The sequence below is a fragment of the Pyxicephalus adspersus genome, chromosome 8 (assembly GCF_032062135.1).
Source record: "Pyxicephalus adspersus chromosome 8, UCB_Pads_2.0, whole genome shotgun sequence".
In the NCBI taxonomy this organism is placed as follows: domain Eukaryota; kingdom Metazoa; phylum Chordata; class Amphibia; order Anura; family Pyxicephalidae; genus Pyxicephalus; species Pyxicephalus adspersus.
The window spans coordinates 44,831,517-44,856,185 of record NC_092865.1 but is presented as its reverse complement, the minus strand read 5'-3'; the positions used below and the strand labels follow the sequence as shown (position 1 = coordinate 44,856,185).

The 24,669-nt window shown below is 42.5% G+C and overlaps 1 protein-coding gene across 1 annotated transcript in view; it reads right to left on the bottom strand.

Moving 5' to 3' along the window:
* SEMA3B (semaphorin 3B) overlaps positions 1-5,017 on the bottom strand; it is a 24,745-nt gene extending 19,728 nt beyond the window's left edge. Inside the window, exons 1-2 of the mRNA XM_072420963.1 lie at positions 4,979-5,017; positions 4,497-4,659 (exon numbers count right to left, since the gene is read on the bottom strand). Coding sequence (XP_072277064.1) covers positions 4,497-4,659; positions 4,979-5,017 — 202 coding nt within the window. The remainder of the gene's footprint in view (positions 1-4,496; positions 4,660-4,978) is intronic.
* Between the last annotated feature and the right edge of the window lie 19,652 nt (positions 5,018-24,669).

Sequence of the window (24,669 nt, the reverse complement as noted above, 5' to 3'; positions counted from 1 at the left end):
TCCACAGATGCTATAACGCCATTGGTTGCCTCAGATCAAGGCTGTACTGCCATTGGTTACTCATATTTTAGTTTTATTCTGAAATCTTTGTGCTTCTATAAAATGAACCCTTAGCAAACTGGTACATTTTCCTGTAGAGATTCAGTCATGTCTGAAAATGTATGCAGCAGTCCTGGATTGTTGTGCATTGCTATGGAGGGGAGCACAGCGGGCTGCTGCTCGCTTGTCCCACCCTCTCCATACATGACAGCCCGCTTAGGTTCTATAGGTGTTATTAATTCTGATTATCTGGAGATAATGGAGCAGAAATGGTGTCTCCAGTCATCAGACAATACGAGGAATACAAATCCATGTTTGAATAATGATCATTATTAATATTATACAGTTTTGTATTAGTATAGTATATATGGTGCCAACATATTACACCGCGCTATACATTAAATAGGGGTTGCAAATGACAGACAGATACAAACAGTGGCTCAGTGGCACTCTGGTCTTTGTAGCACTGGGTCCCAGGCTCAAATCTCGGCCAGGAAACTATCGGCATGGAGTTTGCAGGTTCTCCCCGTGTCTGTGTGGGTTTCCTCCAACATTCCAAAAACATGCAGTTAGCTTAATTTGCTTCTCCCTCAAATTGACCGTAGACTGTATTAAAAACCAATGACTATGGTAGGGACATTAGATTGTGAGCTCCTTTGAGGGACAGCTAGTGACATGACTATGAACTTTGTACAGTGCTTTGTAATATGTCAGTGCTATATAAATACTGTGTAATAATATTTATAATAACAATGACACAGGAAGAGAGTACCCTGCCCAGATGAGCTTACGATCTAATAGAATGATTATTGGCTCCCTGATATTCCTTGTCTGTAGTAAATGTGGAAGAGGTGAAGCCACCATTGTACAGTATAGAAGATAAGCCAATGATTTACCCAGCCACTTCCAGATAGGGCAGAGAGGGGGACAGACTAGGAGGGGGAGGCGCTGCCTTTTGAAACAACTTCAATATCAGTTTCAAAGAAAGATTCTCTTTTGATCTTGTTGTTAAGTTTAAATGGGCACCTGGCGTGGCGCCAGCCATTGTTTAACCCTTCCCTGATAGCACAGACAGTTATGAACCATATAGGGGGGGGGGGATTAATATAGAACAGACATATGGAGCAATCTGGACTTTATAGAACATTTTTATATACTGAACACAGTGAGGAGACAGCCGGTAATTAATCTCAGGTGCATCAATGAGCGAGAACTACAAGAATAATTGATAGATCAGGAGGATGGGATGATTATAAGGCTGGGAAATAATTCCATAAAACTCTAATTGTGAAGATTTATTTGAAATGTGCAGATATTACAGCACACAATTATAGGGAGATGGAGAATTAGCAGAACTGCCTTTTATCATGAAAAATATTAATCCAGCCTGCCAAGAACGCCTTGATTTTATGACAAACATTCCAGATCCTCCTGTGAAAATCTTTTCAGATGGTTTCAGACGAAAGTTTTGGAACAGGAAAAGAAAATCGCATCTTGTTCCAAAAAACTTCTCTGCATGCTGGAGTCTGATCTCATGTATACGCTGATGATGTCACAGCTATGAGGTCATCACTTTGTCCCTGATGTTATTGGTTCTGCTTCCCTCTGGTTATACCAATCCATCTTCCTTTATATTGGGTGTTGTGTCCAGGGAAATGATTCTTTCTGATTTGTCAATAAACTGTCAGATTTCTCGGTGACACATCTGTACACGCCTGACCCCTTTTAACAGCAGGGACCAGACAATTAAGGGTCCTCCTAAAATCAATATTTCATTTTTAAAGTAAAGCAAAGTCAATCAATAATACCTCAAATAAGATTTAAGATTTGTTGATCTTTTCAGTCTTTTGGAATTTCAGATTTCTTGATAATCCTGGTGATTCTGCAATAAAAGGCCTGGTTCAGACAATTTTGCTATAGGGTGACAACACTCTGGCCCTGTCTATTGATTGCTTTGTGTTGTCACCCTGGTAGAGACAAGTTGCCATAGAGACACACGTTGCTTAGATATGGGCCATAGTGGCCACTATCGGGAATCCAGTAAGGAACAAAGAGGTGCAGCCAAAGTTGGATTGAGTTCATGGAGATTTAAAGTGGCCAGAAGATATCATCAGCACAGAGATTAAATATTAAAAAAATTATGGAAATGTTGTATTTATGGCAGGTGCTAATAATGCCCAGTACTTGGATGTCACCCTGTAACGCTACATACACACGTTAGATAATTCTCATCGGAGATGAACGGCCGTGCTCATCTTAGGTGAAAATCTGACGTGTAACCGGTCCCCCAATGCAGTTCATCAATCTACAAAAGCTGACTGATGAATGACCAATTGGCACCAACTGCTGTGCACCCCTATAGAGAAGGGCGTCGCAGGTCACCACTCGCTTGTGGCGACCTGCGATGACGTCTATAGTATTTTTATATTGTAGTATTCAGCTGTATTTGTATACATAGAGAAATGTCCATACATCTACAAACACCAGGGGTGTAGTGGGGCCGGCATGCATGGGCACACTGTGCCCTCACTTTTTTCGCGAATGATGCATTTACCTAACAATGATGCTGCTGCAAATATTTTTAATTCAGTACAGCTCAGCCCTCAGCTTTATTAAAACCTTAGAAAATATGTTTTAATTTTGCAATGCTGAGTAATGGGGAATTTTGTGTTCACCCAAAATTTTCCTTCCCCATGTGCACCTCCTCTGCCGGGTATAATAAATCACGTTTCTACTGTTTAAAAAAACATCTGAATGGTAAAAACATTCACTGATCAGTCAGATGTACAAATATGTTTTTATATGTATAAAATGTACACAAGGCTTCTCAATAATGGGGAGAGGAAAATCTCTATATATAATAAGGACAGCAGATCAGCCTCTGAACCTATTTGTAATGCAGATGACACTGGGATTGATCTGGCCATTCATTGAAAGATTGGATGATAATCTCAGGTCTATGGGGTCAGTCACAGGACCGCTGACCAGACACTCCTAGGAGGGATTATCAATTAGAAAACTGACTCACCAATCAACATTGATCAATACTGATCTCCTCTGAGATGCTGGGGCTGATTAGGATATACATTCATCAGCAGACAGGAAAATGGAGCAGAATTTCCTAACAAGTGTCATTGGATGTTCTAAATAGCTGAATCAGCCTCTCCCTAACTTTCCAAGATGGGGGAACCCTTGACCCAACTTTCAGGTCCTCAGGTGCCCTTCTATAATAACTATATCCACAGCTCACAGTACATTAGTGTGGTGGTCAGTGGGAGGAATTCCTCCTACAGATAGACAGAAACATGATTGGTGTCACTGAGGACACAAATTGATAATTGCAACTTCTGGAGGAACCCTGGTTGAGAAACACTGATCTGAACATCCACAGCTAAAGCATGACATAAATCTACATTTTATATACATACGGTAAGTACATGAAGTGTGCACAACTATCATTATCATTGTACTGTACACATATCCTTTGTCCCCCAACCTGTACTGTAAGAAATGGAAATGACTCTCTTGGTTGTGCATTAGGTAGATATCTTCTATCCTCATGTGTAAACATCGGTGCTCCATGCCGCAACTTACTTTTATGGCAGCGTATGCTCACAACTTGAGTTTACATAGGAGGAGAGTCAGGGGCCACAATAATTATGTCTGCCTAATGGTACATCTGATAGAGGGAGTTCCATTTACATTTCTGGAGTAGAGGTGGGGAGCAAGGGTGAAATGTTCTATTTTGTGAACATATCCTAGAAAGGTGATTATAATTGTTATTTCATATGAAGGATTCTTTTTGGAAACTCCAATTTGTAAAAAAGCCTCTGTAACATGGGGTGAACTGCGCTGCAAATGTGAATGTTCAGAAACAGCAGTCACTGAGATCGGCTATCGATTATTCATATCGGTAATTTATATCTTTTTCTCGCTTCTTCTGCAAGTTATTGGGATGATTTATTGGAAAATATTTCAATACATAGGAAACAGGAGACAAAGTCACCGTCACTCCATACCGTAGTACATATATATTGTGCGGTGATTGAGGAAGGGTGGGAAGCGTTGGTTTATCAAACTCTATGACAGTGCTTTTACAATAAAATTCTACATGGTTGTCACTTCAAGAACCTTTCCTCTTTTATACGGTATGTTTGCTGGCCTATCATAGACATTATTTCAATTTGTAGCACACGGCACAGCCCCTGCAGAACTACAAACCTCATCATTCTATCGATGTGTATGCTGAGACTTGTAGTTCCTCCTCCTGGTGGTACAGTGTACATGCCATACAGGAATCAATTCAATTATTGTTGGCTACAATCTATCATTTATTTTCCTGACTCCAGCGGCAGTAACAGCTCTTCATAGCCGGCTTTGTGCTGTTATAGGAAGTCATTTGTGTCATTGTTTATTCCAGCAGTGTTGGGGTCACCGAATCTCAGCACACACCTTACAATCTGTACAATCTCCTTTAGAGCTATCATCTAAAGGGCTTCTCTGATTGGATGCGATAATCTGTCCAATACGCATTCCAGCTTCATTCCGCAGCTTTTTCTTGGGATACTTTGGGAGATTAAACTCAGAAAAGAGCAAATCTGATGCCCGGTACCGGGTCAGCTGTAGAGGGAAAGATTAAGTTTGTATTCTAAGTTTTCTTTAGTAATGATTAACTTATTAGAAATAACAGGGAAGGCAGACTGAAGGATGAATATTGTTCGCAGAGTTTCGGATTACTCTGCTGCAACTTGCAACTTTTTTTTCTGGAAAGGTTTGGAAACAATGTGAGTTTTGTTTCCTGGAATTTTGTGCCATAATATTGAGGTCCTGACATTTATCGTACATTACAGTGCTGTATTGTTGGCTCTGGGAAAGGGGCTGTGTATGGGCCCTCTGACGTCGGCTGGTGCAGGTCTCCGGGGGCAATGAGATAAGTTACCTCTGTGAAGTGAGACCGCTGCACCTGAACCTGAGTCATTTTATAATCAATCTGCTTGTCTGGGCCCCAATATGACCTCCAACTTCTTATAGATGTCAGGTGTGCAGGGCTGGAGGGGGTATTTACAGTCACAGCACCCCCCCTTACAGGGCAGGTTTTATAGTCTCAGGAATTTACACAATCGCTTGGCTGTGGCAATGTTCTCCAGAGAACGCTAATCTAGGGATAGAAATGGTCATATAGTGGAATTAGCTGCTAATTCTGCCTGACTGACCCCTCAGGAAACCTGCCAATGAATCTCAGATTGTATGCAATTTACATCTGCTTAGAATTCTGTATTCTGGTTATGATAACAAAGCAGTAGTAAAGATAAATAGCTAACTATAAATAAATGTAACCATGACCGAGATATACAAAGATCATCATAGGGACTACAAAGACCAGACCCGGGCAGTACTATTGCATGACCTAGCTGACCGATTCCTTTAGAGGGGTCAGGGGGAGCCCTGTGCCATAGGCAATGGGGCAGATGGATGGAATTTTATATACAACTCACAGTCACTTTGCAAAGTTCTCAGTACAGTAAATAATCTGCCTGGTTTTCCAGCATAAACATACAACCTGTACCCAAATATATGCAGCAACATTGCTCGGTGTATAACACAAAACACACAATAATATACATTTATCTCATGACAGAATCATAGCACCGACAACCTGACTACAGTCATATACAGCACACACATACCACAGCTCTGCACTACTGAAAATAATATCAAAGATAAAGACATTAGTAAAGATTCACAAATAATGGGCATGTGGTGGCAATAAAAACACAATGTACACAGAGCCAGCCACATCCCTCTGACACCATCACTGCACAACTCATACCAGCCTTGTATCTGGACCCACCCACCTTGGTCCAAGAGCTAACAGTCTTATCATAGGATTTAAAGCTGGTGACAAACAGGACAATTTTTCATATTGTCTAGTGAATGTTCAATATGCATGAATGGTCAGAACAATTCCAATTAATTTTTGAATATTAGTAAGTTTTTTTTTTATACACAGCATGATTTACCAGACAATTCCTACCTTTTCAGTCCCACCTAGACAAAATGATCCTCTTCCAAAGAAAAGCTCAGTCCCCAATAACAGGAGAATTTAGCTGGTCCTGACACCTGTCCTGATGAAGCTCCCCCCAATTATACCAGATATCTGCTGTCTATGGGCAGATCGATGTATTCTGCATTTGTCCTTGGCTATAATTTTAAGTTGGCCGTTTTTTAGTTTCAGTCGTTGCCCTGAGAACAATGACAAATCTGTTAAATAGTCAATAACAACCAATTGCCCAATCCCTCTATATCCTTCTGTGCGACATCTCCCATTCTTATTCGTGCAAAGAATTTATCTTCGTTCATGTTTGCCAAGTCTAATAAAACGCATCCCATGCTTGGCCAACCTAAAATCCCCCAAATGTCGTACAGAGCATAACCTACCTCATACTTGAAGTGATGGAAAGGGTTAAGGAGAAGGGGTAACTTCTGTGTAATATACCCCAGCAATCCACCCGCCTTGCTGTCTTGTGAGGTCCGGCTCTGTGTGAGAGGTGAGCATCGAATTCTCCTGACTGAGTCTTAATTCCCTCCCAGAGACACAGAGGGAGGAGAGGGGGCGGCTGCAGGAGAATGTAACAAGTGTTCAGTCTACTCTGTCTGCTACTTTATGCCACTTCTTCTTCACACCCAGGTGACCCCCCTCTGGCAGACCTCACCTGAGATCTCACTGCACAAAGCCCTCTGAGCCCCCTTTCAGGATGAGCTCAACCAATAAAATCTCCCAGCATCAGTCCCTCAGATCTGCTATGCACAACACATGCTACCGAATTCCAATTCTCCAAATACTCCCAATTCTTGGTGCCAACACCCATCAAATGGCAGCCAATGGCGACATCAATGCAGCGGGATTATCAGCTATCTGGTGCCCACACCCCAATGTCACCATATTCAGTTCCTGAACCCCAATTAATACACAGCCTCCTTCACCCCAATACCCTCTCTACTCCCAATTCTAGATTTAAATCTCCTATATTTGTTTTTTGTAATATGAAAGGATATATGCCCTTCCTCCCAATATGTAACCCACATCTGTCACCCTCATAGTCCTATTTCTTTTACCTCAATATCAGTATATTTCTTCCTATACCACGTCATGTACATATTTCAGTACTAATGCAGAGATCAGGGCCCATAGCTCTGGGGAGCCACAATGCATTACTTCCTCTCACATAACTTTCTTCTATAGTAGATCCACAGTCTCTAACAGTCTCCTGCAAGGTGTCCACAGTCTCTGACAGTCTTGTGCAGCATGTCTAGTCTATACCAGTCTTCTATAGTCTTCTACTTTTACAGTCTTCTATAATACGGGATATTCACAGTCTCTGACAGTCTTCTGCAGCACCTCCAGTCTCTAACAGACTCCTGTAGTATATTCACAGTCCCTGATGGTCTTCTGCAGCATGTCCACAGTCTATGACTGTTTTCTGTAGTATATACACAGTCTCTGACAGTCCATTATATCATGCCTGCAGTCTCTGACAGTCTTTTGTAGTAATACACAAGCTGAGTAGGTTTAGTTCTGAAGCTGTATGTAAGGAATTGACCATAACTGCTCTGGGCATCTTACCAAGGAAATTCTAGCTGATATAATGAATCATCCAGCTAGATCCCTGAGCATTGTATGAGATATGAGGAAGCAACGTTCAGCTGCTGTACTGGGCACTGCCTACCTCCACTAATACCCTCTTTCAGGTCAGAGATCTATTTCCCAAACAGACCTTCTCCACATGCCAATCCATGAGCTGGCCATCCCTGAGCCAAGCTGACAGCTGTGACTATACCCTGGGGGCATTCTGCAAACTTCATCCGGACTGAAGTAACACTTTACTGTCTGCTGTTTGTCCTGAATATACCCCATTATATGTGTACGGGGGAAATTATTATTATTAATATTAAACAGGATTTATATAGCGCCAATATTTTACTTAGCGCTCTACATTAAATAAGGGTTGCAAATGACAGACAGATACAGACAGGAGAAGAGGACCGTGCCAGAAGAGCTTACAATCTAAGAGGAGGGGGATGTGGCACACAATAGAAGGGGGATATGCAATGGTGGGAAGTAGTAAGGGTTAGGAGACACTTGAGTGCACTTTTAAATGAGCAGAAAGTAGGAGCAAGCTGAATAGTAGAAGAGGATTCCAGAGAGTCAGGGCAGCTTTAGAAAAGTTTTGGAGCCATGCATGTGATGAGGTTATGGGTAGGGAAGTAAATTATCTGCCACAGAGTGATAACTAATTGTGTGAGCAGCCTAAACTCCTTTAGTAAATCAACTCCAATGGCATCCCATCCCACAATATCATATAATCATTACACAGACATGAATCAATGCTGTCACCATCAGAAAACAACCAGAGAAATATCATCGTGCAGCGCATATAGACAGGAAATAGGTGCAAAGAGTTTTCCTGGGATTATCATCATCGAGATATAAAAAAGGATTGAAAACAAATATTTCACTCAATAATTAATTGTCATCCATTTCAGGTTTGCAGTCACTTTAATTTATATTAATATATTGTACAATTATTTTAAATATTTATATTATTAAATTATACAATAACTTTATTATTTATATTATATATTATACAATTACATTATTTATGTTAATATATTATACAATTACTTTTATTATTTATGGTATTATATTAAATAATTACTTTAATTAGGTTTCACCAATAATTATCTGCACAAAGCTTTCCTCAACATTGTCTGATTCTACCATTCCCATCCCAGCCAGCCTTGTACTCTGCTGTGAGACATTCTTGGATATGTAGTAAGTGTGGGCCTCATTCAACCATCACAAAGGGACCAGACGAGGGTGGCGGGGGGAGTCGGAGGAAGACACAAGTGACAAGAATGAAGAGATATAACAATGGGTTCATCGAGACCAAGGAGTCCCGGGAAGGAGAATGAGGGGGTCAGGGGCAAGAGGGACACCACAATGACAGGCAGGAGGAAATGGGGGCTAAGGGAACTCTTAGAGGAGCTTAAAGTGAAGAAAGATACAAAAAGGTGTCACTCAAAACCCATACAAGAAATAATGCAGACAGAAGACCGACTGGTGAAAGGAGGAAGCAGCACATACCAGGCACTGCCACACACAGACCCTGACCCACCTCCTCGCTCTTTACCCGTCCACCTTTGTGTGTTACATCCCCTGCTGTGACATTTCCCCCCTAATATAAAATAAATTAAATATCCAGCTGAGGAGGTGGGAACTTCAGGAACTCAATGCAGGGATAGTGGGGGCTCCTCATAATGGGCACAGCAGGTGTACAGACCTGGGAACTTGGCTCAGGGATGGTGGGAGCCCCTCACAGATCACAGATGCCTGGGAACTCTATTTGCTTCTAGTATTATAATGTATACATTCACTGGTGGTAAGATAAATTGTATATCAGTGATCTCCCCACCCTCTTTTAGCCGGGCGCACCACCCAGCACTTAAACGTTGGGTCACAATACAGGGGCTGTCACCCCCTCCAGTTTGTAGGGACATAAGCCATGAGTGTAGGTGCTGCACTGGTATAAGGTGCACTCACAGGCCACAGGTGGGTCAATGGTGACATGAAAGACTGGTGGGGGGATGGAGGGACATATGTGTTCTCTCCCCACTGGGTGGAACCGGACACGGGGGATATTCAGTGTCCCTTCGATGTCACACATTACTCACAGCACATTGAGCACATTGTCATCTCAGTGACCCACAGCAATGAGCGCTGACCCCCCTCACCATCCCTTTTGAGAGAGAATGGAGATGGCCATAAACACATTAAGGTGACACTAATACCCATCAGGCCTGGCAGGTAGAGGCACAACCCCCCCCCCCCCCCATCCTTCACATTCTTATTTTTCATCTTTTTCTTCTGTTTTTCTTCCACTCTGTGCCCTGGCCGCTTCCAGCTGTATCGCACATGCCTGGCCCTCCCCCAGCTCCACACAAATAACATTCCTTCAATGCCTGCCATTTTCCAGCCTCTTCTTCTTCAAGTGGAGAAGTGAGATTCCTGCAGCCAACAAGTGCAGCGGCAGAAAAAAGAACACCAACAACAGCCAGGGGCCCCTGTCTGCAGCCCCCAGGGCCCTTTACTGCTCAGGCAAGCTGAAAATCTTCCTGAAATTTCACAGCCACAGTCATTTCATTGCGTCACCTCTTCCCTTTGTAATGGGAGGGGCGCTGATATGCAAACCTGACACCCTCACAATCTATGTAACCCCCATATGAAGGTTAGCGAGTTAGGAGTTGCCATGTTGTCTTTTACTGCAGTTCTCATTTTTTTTAGTAATAATGCCCATGTGTACCTCACACTTTTATTCTCCTTTTTTGAAATACGATTAGATCCTCTGTAAGGTTTTATTTGGGAAGATTTCACTTCACTTCCTGCTCTGGGAGACAACAAAAAATGAGAGGAAATGTCTACAATTATTAATTTTAGATAATCTTGAAGACACCTATTAAGTTTAGGTTATCTGGTGACACCTAGACAAATAGAGAAGGTGAATCTCCCCAACGGGGACACAGCAGGGCATAAACCTTCCTAGCTCCTTAAATACTGAAGAAAAAATATAGAGAAAAGTAATAAATAATGAGCCTCGGGGAAATTCTCCACCAAACAAACGACAACAGGGGGGTATTTTAAAACAGTGAATCTGCCATTCACTGAAACATTCCCCGGTGAGCAATCAAATACTACCATTGAAACACATGAACCTAAAACAGTCTCTCCCAGGGAATGTTTCCATGAATGCCAGATTCACTGCTTTATAAATGGACCTACAGGTGAAATCTTCCAACAGAAGAGGTGTCGGCAAAGAATCTGCTGAGACCTGGTGAAGATAAAGAGAATGGACGACACTGCCATGTGTTCTGCATTGGAATGAGAACTCCAATGAGGCTCTTACAGATATCTGATTTGTTGTGCACAGTAAATCAATCACCAAACTCTACAACCACAATGGGGAATTCAGGGGCAGCACAATCAGCTTGATACATTGTATACTCTGCATTCACTTCTGGTGTCACCATGTATTTTGCTGGTATTGGGTTCTATACATTTTATTCACTGCTGATAATGTATGGTATACTTCCCTATTCACCGCCCGTGTTATATTATACACTCCCTATTCACTGCTGTGTTTCATTCTTCTTATTCACTGCTGGTGTCACAATGTATTCTGCTGGTATTAAATTTTATACTTCCCTTTCATTTCTGATGTAAGACAATATCTGGCCTTGTCAGTTTTCTTGCAGCCTGGAGGGTTTTGTACTGTCCCCGTCACCCTATTGAATAATGGGCTCCCCTGACCATGACATAGACACATTGACGTGATATCTGCAACATATTCCATGGTGAGTCACTGCTGTGGCCCCAACCTCTGTCAGGTGTTAAGGCAAGGTCCAGCTTTGTGACAGTTGTGGCTCATTGTGTGCACATTGGAAACAATGATGTCACCCGGGTGGCGCCACCTTGTGATGACCATGGTACGGCTCATTGGGTGGTATCAGGGTCACAAATGAGGCAATACTTGACACAGCCGGGCTCCGTAGGAGATCAGATAGAGCCAGCTTACACTGCAGATGGTGGAAGCCCATAGAAAGGAGTGGGAACTCCTCAAAAAAGGCACCGCAGGTGTACAGACCCAGGAACTCAGCACAAGAATGGCGGGAGCTCATCATAATGGGCACAGCGAGTGTGCGGATCTAAAAGCTCAGTATGAAAAATAGAAGGAATTTTCAGGTGGATTGCTGGGTGGGTTCAGTTATGGATTGAATGAAACAGTATATGTATGTTTTTGGCTGTCAGAGTAGTGCACAGGGAGTTAATCTCTCTCCAAGTGTGCTGCTGGATGGCATTAAGGCCACGGTGAAGGTCACTTCCAGACAGAGCCAGAGACCAAATAACAGCCAGGGCCAAACATTCTTAACTCCTCCACTGTGAAACCAATCAATCAATTCATCTATATACAGGGCATGGATGTGTGCATGTTGGGAGTTTTAGTTGCACAGTGGGAGTTGTTGGTTGGTGTCAGCTGGTCATGTTCAGGTGACGGTCTTATGTCCCTCAGTGAGTTCTAGGATGCCAGTCTTCTTGGGACTGCACCTTCCCTCCCAGCCCAGTGCCACCTCAGTCCACCTGCCCAATTCTGCGTCACCTGGGAGTAGTGAAGCTGGAAAATTTGTTCCAATGTTATGGTTTTGTGGTTTGTCAGGAATCTTAATTTCATTGTCCTTCAGTCTGTTCAATGTAACAATGTTTTATAAATGATAGGAAATCCAGCAGATATTTAGTAGTTGTGTGGAAGGGAAACAAAAAGCAGCGATTTGTTGTGAGAGATTATTCAGTTTCCCTTTCCTACAAATTTTACCTAAGCGGTCGGCATGGTATGGTGTCAGTATGGTGATGTTGGAGGCTGATTACAGTGAAATCCCTCCGCTAATCTATATTCGCCATCATAGTAGGAGACTGAGGTCTCCATGCAGCAGACCTCGGTCTGCTGCTATGATGGGGAATATAGAATAGCGGAGAGATTTCACTGTAATCAGCCTCCAGCATCACCATACTGACACAATACCATGCCGACCGCTTAGGTTTAATTTTGTAGGAAATACAGTTAGGTCCATAAAACAACTTTTTTCTAATTTTAGTTCTGTACAATACCACAATTATTTAAATGAAACAACGCAGTTGAACTGCAGACTTTCAGCTTTAATTCAATGGGGTTAAACAAAAGGATTCCATAAAAATGTGAGGAACTAAAGCCTTTTTTTAACAAAATCACTTCATTTTAGGTGCTCAAAAGTAATTGGACAGTTGACTCAAAGGCTAGGGGGGGGTATGCTTGTATGTGGAAGATTTTGCTGTGAACAGACAACATGCGGTCAAAGGAGCTCTCCATGCAGGTTAAACAAGCCATCCTTAAGCTGCAAAAACAGAAAAAACCCATCTGAGAAATTGCTACAATATTAGGAGTGGCAAAATCTACAGTTTGGTACATCATGAGAAAGAAACAAAGCATTGGTGAACTCAGCAACGCCAAAAGACCTGGACATCCACGGAAGACAACGGTGGTGGATGACCGCAGAATAATTTCCATGATGAAGAGAAACCCCTTCACAACAGCCAACCAAGTGAACAACACTCTCCAGGAGGTAGGAGTATAGATATCCAAGTCTACCATAAAGAGAAGACAGCATGAAAGTAAATACAGAGGGTGCACTGCAAGGTGCAAGCCACTCATAAGCCTCAATAATAGAAAGGCTAGATTGGACTTTGCTCAAAACCATCTAAAAAAGCCAGCACAGTTCTTGTAAAACATTCTTTGGACGGACGAAACCAAGAAAAACCTTTACCAGAATGATGGCTAGAAAAAAGTATGGAGAAGACGTGGAACAGCTCATAATTCAAAGCATACCACATTATCTGTAAAACATGGCGGAGGCAGTGTGATGGCTTGGGCGTGCATGACTGCCAGTGGTACTGGGACACTAGTGTTTATCGATGATGTGACACAGGACAGAGACAGCCGAATGAATTCTGAGGTGTTCAGAGACATACTGTCTGCTCAAATCCAGCTAAATGCAGTTACATTGATTGGGAGGCGTTTCATAATACAGATGGACAATGACCCAAAACATACAGCCAAAGCAACCCAGGAGTTTAATAAAGCAAAGAAGTGGAATATTCTTGAATGGCCAAGTCAGTCACCTGATCTGAACCCAATTGAGCATGCATTTCACTTGCTGAAGACTAAACTTCGGACAGAAAGGCCCACAAACAGCAACTGAAAGCCGCTGCAGTAAAGGCCGGGCAGAGCATTAAAAAGGAAGAAACCCAGCATCTGGTGATGTCCATGAGTTGAAGACTACAGGCTGTCATTGCCAGCAAAGGGTGGTCTTCAGTTTGGCATTGACTCTGTCTGCATGGAGTTTGTGCGTCCTCACCATATTCACATGAGATTCCTCCCACATTCCTCCTAACTTTTGTATATAGAGAAGTGGAATAATTTTTAGCTCAGTAAGTAGACAAATAGCTCAACCCCGCAACACCCACATTTTGCAGACCATAAAATAAATAAATTGGCAGTAAATGATTGGCTAAAAATACTTTTTTATATTATTTATAAAATAACAAATGGAATAATAGCAAGGTAGAGAACAAAAATTCACCTAAAATATCAACCAAGGAGGACAGAGGAACATGGATCTGAAGGAGAGGAACATTCTCTAAAACAGAGACATCTGGAACGAATGGATTGTGAGCTCCTCTGAGGGACAGTTAAGGACATGACTTTGGCCTCTCTAAGGTGCTACGTCATATGTGGGCACAATATACATATATGACAATGGTACAGTCATGTGATCAGCTTAGTGTTGTTGGTATACAAAGCTCTGCTACTAACAGCTGATTCTCCATGAGCATCAAGAAGAAATTATTGCTAAAAATGCAAAATATTAAAGATATTTGTCTGCTCGTCGGTGTCTCATGTTACGTTCCAGCTGAGGAGGGGATGTTTAATGGCACAAAAACAGCTCCAGGGATGGTGGGGGGAGCTTCTGTCACCCACAGACATGTAATGCCCATTGTACCCCTTCTCAGTTGTCTCCAATGTAAATCACCAAGGTGTAGCTAAGTGAACGCTTCCACATGTTACCCTCCTCCCTGCAGCGGCGGTGGTTTATCGGAGTTTATGAACATGCTGTCAACACGTTGGGATAATGGGTAAAGCTCCTACTTTGTGAGGGACATTCAGAGCCACATCTGCCCAGAGAATTCCTTATCGCCTGTCTGGGGCCTTGTTATGTTATGGTTTAATTTCACTCCTCCGCCAGCACCGTATCCTTGGCCTGACACTCCAGGCACATTGGTTACACATTGATAAAATTAACAGCCCGTAAAAGGTTCTCTTCCCAGAATGACTCTACAGCCAGATCCACGAGTCAAACTCTCTGGGAATCCTTCTGGGTGGGTGAGGGTGGCATCAGTCCAGTGCCGCTTTGTCCTAATACATTGTGGCAATGCCAAATTAACCAGGACACAATGGGTCTGATTTATTAAAACTCTCCAAAATTAGAGCAGATAGACTATCATGGGGGGACCCCTGGTGATCCATCAAACCTGGAATAGATTTCCATGAAATCATTTGCTATTAGCAAATGTTTTCAATTCTGGACCAGATACATTGAAGGATCGTCATGTGCCAGTGTGATGGCCACCTACCCAACCTTTCCCCCCCTATAGTGCACATTCCATGATATAGGCCTGGCACACAATGCTATCCTGAGGCATATACCTGTGTGAGAAGCTTCAGATTGTAACTGCCATAGTCTCACTCACTGATAAATAACAAAGCAATAAGAAGTCAGAAAATGTCAGTTTCCATCAGAGGCTTCTTACAATCCCCCTTCCATTTAAACACAAAATCCAATTGTGTGAGGTTATATAATAATAATTTCAAAACATTTCTATTGTATTTAACCAAAAACACAAAAATTAAAAATAAAAACTTGCATTTCTTGGCCCATTTCTTGGTACCGTTTGCATGCTTCTAAGTAATTATCTTGCATTGTATTAATGCTGCTGTTATATAGAAAGCTGATGGGCTGAGCTCGATGATCCCTTTCTGATGGCGGTTAGTAAGTGCAACAAAGTTTTCCTGCTTTGGTTTATTGGTTTCTACATAGGTTTTGCAGCATTCAAAGTGTTAATGTGCATTACATGAGGCCATTGCCCTCTGCTACCCTCACTACTATAGCTATCCTGCAGGAATTTTGAGTATAAGCATTTCCATTGTATCAGGTGAGGGCCTCCAGTCATGCTGGGACTTTCAGTGCTCCGCCACATTCACACAGAGTCAGGGACTGACCGACAGGCTGGAAATGTTGGCTAACAGTACGGATTTAAAAACCTGAGCAGGCGTTACACTGCTAAACAATACAAAATAACCCCAAACGCTTTCCATTTAACCTAATTAAACTGTTTCATGGTATAAATTTGTAAATAAATGTAAAAGCTGCAAAACAAACTGCTGGGGTGGAAGAAACAATCACCGTGGTCATGGAATGAACAATGATCAATTCTCCGCCTGATTGTTAATTTATCTGTCGGTTTATAGGCAACAAATTCATCTCAGGCTGTCTGCAGACATAATTTAGGAAATGGAACAATCAGAATTTGTTAATTTTCTTAGTGCAATTTCAATTTTCAGTTATAAAATTATAGCCCCAACGTAGCCAGAAATATTGATTTGCAGCCTGGAATTTTCCATCATACAATGATCATAACACCAAATTCCCCTCAGTACACTTCGGCTTCCCATGAATGTCTGATTTTGGGAATGCTGATCTCTATATAAGAAGTTACCAAGCAGGAAATATTTCTACAGTAAACAAAAATATATACAGGAAGCTCATTAATTGTGTGCCTGATGACCAATTGCAGATTATTTAACTGATGCATTAATTTTAAGACACAGATGCTAACACACGTGATGCATGTCCACACCTGGAGTCTTATTGCTAAAGCTCAAAATTTCAGATTCCTGAAGTGTTTTCCTTCTATTCTTGATTGTCAGATAATATTCTTTTTTGTAGGTTTGCTCTCAGGGGCAGTGACCTCTGACCCTTAAAGTACCTGGCTCCAAAAGCTAGAGCGACCTGTGTATCTAGATGTGTTTCTACAGGTAAACAACATTTTCAAACAGCAAATCATTGCTGGCAGCCTCAGAGTTATCCCAGTGATAGCTGCAAGCACAGATATACTAACTGTGAATAGTGGTGGCTGTGAGAGTGATTGCAGCATATTAGAGCCACCAGCTGCTGTTATACTTGGAAGCTGTAACTAAATCGGATTTCTTTTTATCCCTTTGGATACAATATAGAGACATTTGTCATTACATGGGGGAGTTGTTGCTCAGCTTGTCCTGTTTATATTCACAGTTTCTTGACGTACCTTGAGCCGGCGTGATTGCAAGTCTCAGCGGAGAGGTCACATAGAAAGACGAACGGAGCTGCACACAGGTATGAAAAAAACACAGAGCGACACAGGTAAGTCGGGTGGGTGGGTGTGTCTCTGACGCACTCTGTGCTCTGCACGGTTGACTACACTGTAACCAGAGTCCAACGCATGGCGATCAGTGAGGGATTGTTCAATCTGTCTGACCTGTCAGTACCTGTCCGCCCTCAGGGAGGGACATCTGCTGTCTAATGACGGGGGTGGGCATACAGCCTTCCCTAAACCGCAATGAATTTCCCTCAGGGGAATAAAGAATAGGGGAACCAAGATTGCCAGACAGTTAAAGCACGCAATAGCAAAAGGGAGTTCTCTCCGGCAGTGCCACCTGTATGATATAAACACAGGTGTATGGCCTGGACCAGGCGGAGAGCTGACATTCCATTAATCATTAAACTAACTTGTGACACCTAGCTGATCTAGAGAGGGGAAGGACACACAGTACACAGCCGGACTGGCTGAATGGAGAGGGCAAGCAGTGTACATGGAGGTGTTTATGTATTACACACTATACAATGTCATTGTACAACTCTGTGGTATAGGGGCCTGCTTGGCTGGAGTCAAACTGAAGGCATTCTGTAGCATGGTCCTTGTATTAAATAGTTTAGGTAAATGTAGTGCTGGAGCTGCTCTGCTATTTATTTCTTGTTACCCATAAGAGATTTAATCTTTTGTTGTTTGCCATCCCATTTATAGAACACGGAAAGTAATATGAAATATTTGTTAGTGGCAGCAAAGAGATTTAAATGTCTCTGTAAGATTGTACAATAATGTATGGGATCATCAGATCTGTAATGCCTTTGGGTGTAAATCAGAAATATCAAAGCCAATCTGTATTTCCATTTTCCAAAGTTCTAGAGCAGAAGGATGGGATCCAAAAATTGCTTTTACTTTTTAGGATCATAGCTTCTGTCCATACTTCTGTCTATTTATAACCTGCTCACTGTTGCCATTGGCACAATTCTGCACACTTTGTGTGACTTCTGGCCAAGATAGTTCATCGGATGGGGGCCATCTCTCCACCAGCCCCTCTATATGCCTCCGCCATCTTTTCAATATCACCCAAACCCCATCATTTCTTCACCTTTCTTCTTCCAACCGTCTTCCATATTTTCACCATCACTCCTCACCCCCATTATCTTTTTACCATCCATGATTTCCTTATCCTTCATCTTCTCCATTTCATCAATCCACCCCCTCCCTTATCTCTCTACTTTTCTTTCACCATCTTTTCACCTTCCTGATATCTGGACTATCCCTCCACCATCTAATTATCCCACCCCACACATGTTTCACCACTCCTCTTCCATACCATCTACTTCTTCCCCATCTCTTCTTTATCCTTTCTATTCCTCCAACTTCTTCACCACCTCCTCCCTTCCTTTGCATTCCTTCCATCCACCTTTTTTGCTCCAATATCTCTTCACCCTCCATCTCCACCATTTTTTCACCCCATCCCTATACCATTCCTCTATATTTCCTCACCATTTCTCCACCATTACAACACATCCATATACCATCCCTCTGCCATTCATATGATATCCCCCCTGATCCTTTCACCCTCCAGAATTCCTCCATTCACATCTATTGCTCCAATATATCTTTACCCTTCCTCCACCATCTTTTCACTCCACCCCTATACCATTCCTCTGTATTCCACCACCATTGCTCCACTGTACCATCTAATAAACATTCATCTGCCATTCATCTGTTATTCATCCTGATCCATTCACCCTCCATTCTTCCACATTCCACCCCATTCTTCCATCCACCTTCATTGCTCCAATATCTTTTCACCATTACTACACCGTCCTTCTACCATGTTTTCTCTTTTTTTCTTTTATTCTAAAATATTTCTTACTTTCTTTTCTTAATTCCTCTTTAATCTATTCTATCATTTTCCTGTTTTTTTGCTTTGTAAAAATTCAAATAAACATTAATGGCAGGAAAAAGTTTTAACATTGCCAAAGCAAGTGGGAAATTGTTATGAGTTTGGGGATCATATCAGGATATATTATAAAGAGTTGTTATATAGGAGAAAAGAGGTGAGTCCAGGAACTTCCTCTCCCCCTTTGTTTCTGACATGCTGCAATTTGTAGTCCCTCTGTGATCACTGGCCATTTCTTGGATTCACTTGCTGCCCTATTGCCCCACCTTTGTCTCTCTCTTCCATTCCCTTCTCTCCCGCTCCCCCACCCAACATGCTGACAGTTGTTGTTCCTCGGTGATCATTGCCTTTTTGATTCTACCTTGCTTGGAGTTGTAGTTCCTGACTTTATCTGATTCTGTCTCGCTTTGTCTCTCCCCCTCTCTCTGTTTTCCTCCTCTGCTTGTCCTCTGAGGATATAGGAAGTTTTGACACATATTGAAAATTCATCACTTAATATGTCCTGACCTCAGCGTGCAGGTATGTGTGCGCCCTGTAACCCCTTCCTGTGTGTATGCGTGTTGCTCACATGCCATGTGTACAGCACCAATGCCAACCTCCGCCCCCTTACACAGCTGGCAGCAGCGAGAGAGCTTGTGTCTGTGGAGTGGAAATATGGATTTCTTATTAGAGGGGGGTGTATTCTTTACTCTTGAGCACACAGAAGGCGGCGCCAGCTTCCGCCACATACACAGCGCAAATTAAATGGTTCTTTGAATGCCAACGCCTCTGTAGCCGGCAGTTGTGGTGCCAAATGTTCCTGAACACTATGAGTGCTGGCACAGAACAGACAGGCGATGAAAGCTACACAATATCCAGCCTTATGTCCTTCTCCACCCTCACAGGCGGGCATAAAGCAGTGCGGATGCCCTCCACAAAGGGGGGTCAGCTACTAAGCCTTTCGCACCCTTTAATTGGCATTACGCTGGCACAGAACAGGACAACAGATGACAAACGTGCTGCTGGATGCCAACTTTCCATGTTGTCCTGTGGGTATTACCTCTGCCAGAGGTTAAACCATAATTCCAGCTCAAGTACATTATATATTATAGATTAAATATACATTATAGATAAAATTGGAAGATTTTTTTATATTAATACACAGTATTTATATAGCGCCGACATATTACGCAGTGCTGTACAAAGTCCATAGTCATGTCACTAGCTGTCCCTCGAGGGTGCTCACAATTTATTGTCCCTACCATAGTCATATGTCATTCAAACAGTCAATTTTGGGGGAATCCAATTAACCTAAGTTCATGTTTTTAGAATGTGGGAGGAAACCTACGAAAACATGGAGAGAACCTGCAAACTCCATGCAGATAATGTCCTGGCTGAGAATCAATCCTGGGACCCAGCGCTGCAAAGGCCAGACTGCTAACCACTGAGCCACCGTGCTGTAGATATAACATTTGTTCTTTTTTCTTAATATCTGTGGTACCCCAGTGTGAAGGACCCATTTTCTGCTCATGTGACACCCATACAGGGTATGGGGGGAAAGGTTGTCACAAAGACAGGAAGCCACAGACAAATAGAAGTCAGAAGTTGTACACCTTTCTCTCCGCACTTTAAATATTTCTGTTTTTTTGTCCAGGGCCTCGTTAGAGGGACCCAACAGAGACACAAAATGCAAAGACATAACAAATACTCTACTACAAAAATAAAGTAAAATGTTTGATTGGGTTAGATTTCATTCAGGATTTCGGGCCGCACTCTCCTCACTTTCCTGTAACCACACATTGAAGCCAATATTCATCTATATACATTGGACACAACCTTGTGGCTTATATTTTGTGGTTGCAACCTTTTCCTCCTGCTGCTAGAACAATGCACAGGCTCATTTATAAAAGTGCCCCCATACAGGGCAGATAAATAAAATACACTATTTTAGGACTTCTCTCCTAGGCTAGAGCCAATCAGATTTTAAAGATTAATTTCAAAGCCCCCATCAAAAAAATATATTCAGTGCACTGTAACTATTGCGTACATAAATATCTGATCTGCCACATATATGGCATCAATATCACATTGCAGAAAAGCTTCACCTTTTATCATTTATCATTCTACTATTCATAAGCTTTAGTAACTTTGCTTAGGCTGAGATGTCATCAGTCTGTTGCAGGGAGAAGGAAGCATTTCCTCAGTCTCCTTTTCCCCAGTGATTTGAAACTTTGTAAGTTTGTATCTGGTCACAAGCTTAGAGGCTGCTGCTGTTGGTTGATCTGTGTCAGACATTTCTGAACCCTTACAGGAACTGCACAGGCACCACGATTTACATCTCTTAGCCTTGATGTGGCTTGAGTAAAGGTGGTTCTCTCCTTCTGCAGATTAAATCAGCTGAATGCCAGGGGGGAGTAATGTGATCTTTGTGAGTGATAATAAAAACATTGAAATGATACACTGACACATTAAGCAAAAATTATGGCACTTACCATATGAAAAGATCAGATGACAGGTTCACTTTATTTGTTGCCCTATATTGTTGCTGTTCTGATGATAATTTTAGATTCAGATATAGCGAAGTTCTCCTTTAATATCCCCAACTCATAATGAGAAGATATCATGCATCCATTGGCTTCAAATAGCTCTCCTTTCTCTGTTGATTGCAAGCTCCTGGGTCCAGCAGATCTGAGGTTAACGGCAGCAATTCACCATCCTCAGGCAGCAGCGCCCGAGGGTTCCTAGCTACCTTTGTGCCGGACCAGTCCCTTCATGTAGAGTAGATTGGGGTGTGGGGTGAAAAGTGCATTCCTCCCTATACCTGCAGGGTGAGCATTCCGAACTGCGTAGCCATCAATCAACCGTGACAGAGGAGGGGACCCAACACGCCGCACGCTACACATTCGCCTAATTATGGGCTGCGCCGTGCGCAGATTAGACCAGTTATGGTGTTGTGTAAAGCAGATTAGGGGGGGATTAATGGTTACAATCATAACCTGTTCACTGGGGGGGGGGGGGGGGGGGGGGGGGGGGGTGCGCAATCTGAGGATTTATAGAGAAAAGTAGCTGAATGTTCTAAACAAGTAGGAGCTGAATTCTAGGTGGAGTGCCACCACAACCCCACACTGCCATTGTTTAGCTTAAGGGTCCACCAACATCACATAGTGATTGGAGGATTGGAAGAGATCATTCCATCAAAACAACAATTTCTGCCCGACCTCCAGAGATATCCAAGCACTGGACTGTTTCCAGGAAGCCGTGGCCCTCACGGCCGCCAAGCCTAACTCCCCCTTTCCAAGAAACAGGAACATTCAGATGAGATATAATCTCATAATAAAGAGATCGTTGTCCCTTACCAACCTGGAGAGGAATCATCAACATTGCCCACAGAGACCTATGGGTAATAAGATGTCACCCCTATCCGTTTACATTGTAAACCTTCCCTAGGAGCATTGCTCCCTCCACCACATTACTTTAATCTAAAGGTTTCTCTGTCCAGTGAATTTATGAACAACTTCCAAGGTTGGATTTTGTATAAGATAAGTGACTTGTGTCATGATGTATTTCTCCTAAAGGAAGCAGCTCTGAGCCATAAAATGCGTAGAGCAATCAAGTTTACACTTTGTTACAACAATCCATGTACACACTTGTATCATCTCTCGTCTGGACTACTGTAACATCCTCCTCTCTGGTATTCCACTAACTCCTCTACAATCTATTATGAATGCTGCAGCCATACATCCTACCCACCAACCTACCTGATACACAGCCTTCCCTCCTTTTCTGCTGCCTCTCTTTGTAGTTCTCTTCATTGACTTCCATTTCACCTGAGAATCAAATTCTCCTGTGCTGTGAATAAAATCCCTCCTCAGATCTTCTCCCACCTACCTACCTGATACACAAATCCCTCCACAGCTCTTGTCCCACTTACCTTTCTGCCCTGATAGAAAAATACCCCCCTAGTTCTCTCTCTCTGCTCCTGCAATGACCTAATAATGACTTTCTCATTCATATCCTCGTCACACACACGTTTCCAAGACTTTCCTAGAGCTGCCCCGATTCTCTGGAATGGTCTTCCTCCTCCTATTTAGCCTGCTTCTACTTTCTGCACATTTAAAAGAGCCCTTAAAACCCAAAACTTGAACCTCACCTACCCGTCTTCTTCTATATCTTAAACCCCCACTATTCATCCATCACTCTATATCTCCCCTCCTATTATGTGATACTTCCTCCACCTCTTAGATTGTAAGCTCTTCTGGCCAGGGTCCTCTCCTCCTCCTGTGTCACTGTCTGTATCCACCTGCCAATTGCAACCCCTATTTGTACTCCGTAATGTAATGTACAGCACTGTATAAAATGTTGGTGCTATATAAATACTGTTTTTTATTATTATTATTATTATTAACCTCCCGACCGTTAAGCCCGGCCGGCTTCTTACCTGGTCCCGCTGATCGTCCCGCGTCGTTCTCCGTCCAGCCCTGGGTGCCTTCTGAAACGAGAAGCCGTCCGGCAGAGAAAAAAAAGCCGCTCGGCTTCTCCCTGCGTGCGTGATGACGTCGGCGCGTGTGCGGGAAATTCAAATTCAAACTCATTCATTCATTTTGTATTGGATTCAATACAAACTCCTGTATCCAATCCAATACAAAATAATTGAGATTTTGTGTGACAACACATTTTAGCTAATATGCACTAAATAAAAATCCAGAATTTTGTACAGTGGACTAGTAATTTAAAGTCCTGCACCAATCTGGTGGGTTTTCAGTTTGCTTTTTTATCTCATCATCTAGCCTGTGTATAGTTTTCTCATGACACTGTTCATCGATTGTCCTGGCAGATCAATGAATCGCAGACCCAGGGATGCCTACTGTACCTTCCTTTGTAGGGGAGCACAGTGGGGTGCCACTCGTTCATCATCCCCCTTCACTCTCCATAGAACAGCACAGGGCTGTGTGCACAGATCTCCTTCATTCTAATGTCATTAGAAAAAAATCAGTAAAAATCATTTCCAGCAACAGTAATCTATCTTCTGAAATCCACAGATTTAAACCCCTGTGAATCGAGATTTTTTTACAGACGAGGATCTTTTTGCTGATTGCTGCTGCTTTCTCGCCTCGTCATTCCGACCGTTCTGTGACCTGGAAAATTGAGCTCAGTTCTATTCTCTGATCCAAAGCAAAAATCCATGAAACAAATAAAAGTGTCACCCATAGCAGCCAGATCCCCTCCTGCCTGCACAGAGCAGTTTGAAGAGTTGCTATGGGCAACATCACTGCTCTTTTCTTGTGCTAGAGGTAAATATCTGTGAATGGGGGCTCACTCATTGAGGGTCATTCAGATAAATGGGGCACTTTTATAGTCAGATCTACACCAAAGAGAAGATTAAGGTTGTCCAATTGTTTCCCTTTTGCTGCACCTAAGACATGATGATTCGGATTGTGTGTGTACTGGGGGTGGGATTGTCCGAGCCTCAGCGAAAGATGCAAAGATGTGAATAAATAATGCAGAGAAATGTGAAAGAATCAACCCAAGCAATCGGCACCTCACCAGATCAAAATTCCCCTGATTTAACCCTAAAAAGGGTGAATATCTTGGACATCAGATAGGTGTCCAAGGGCCGCATTAAGGCCAAGGTGGGGGCAAAAAAAGTTAACTAAACATTATGTAAAAATATTCTTAAAACATGCAGTTAGGTTAA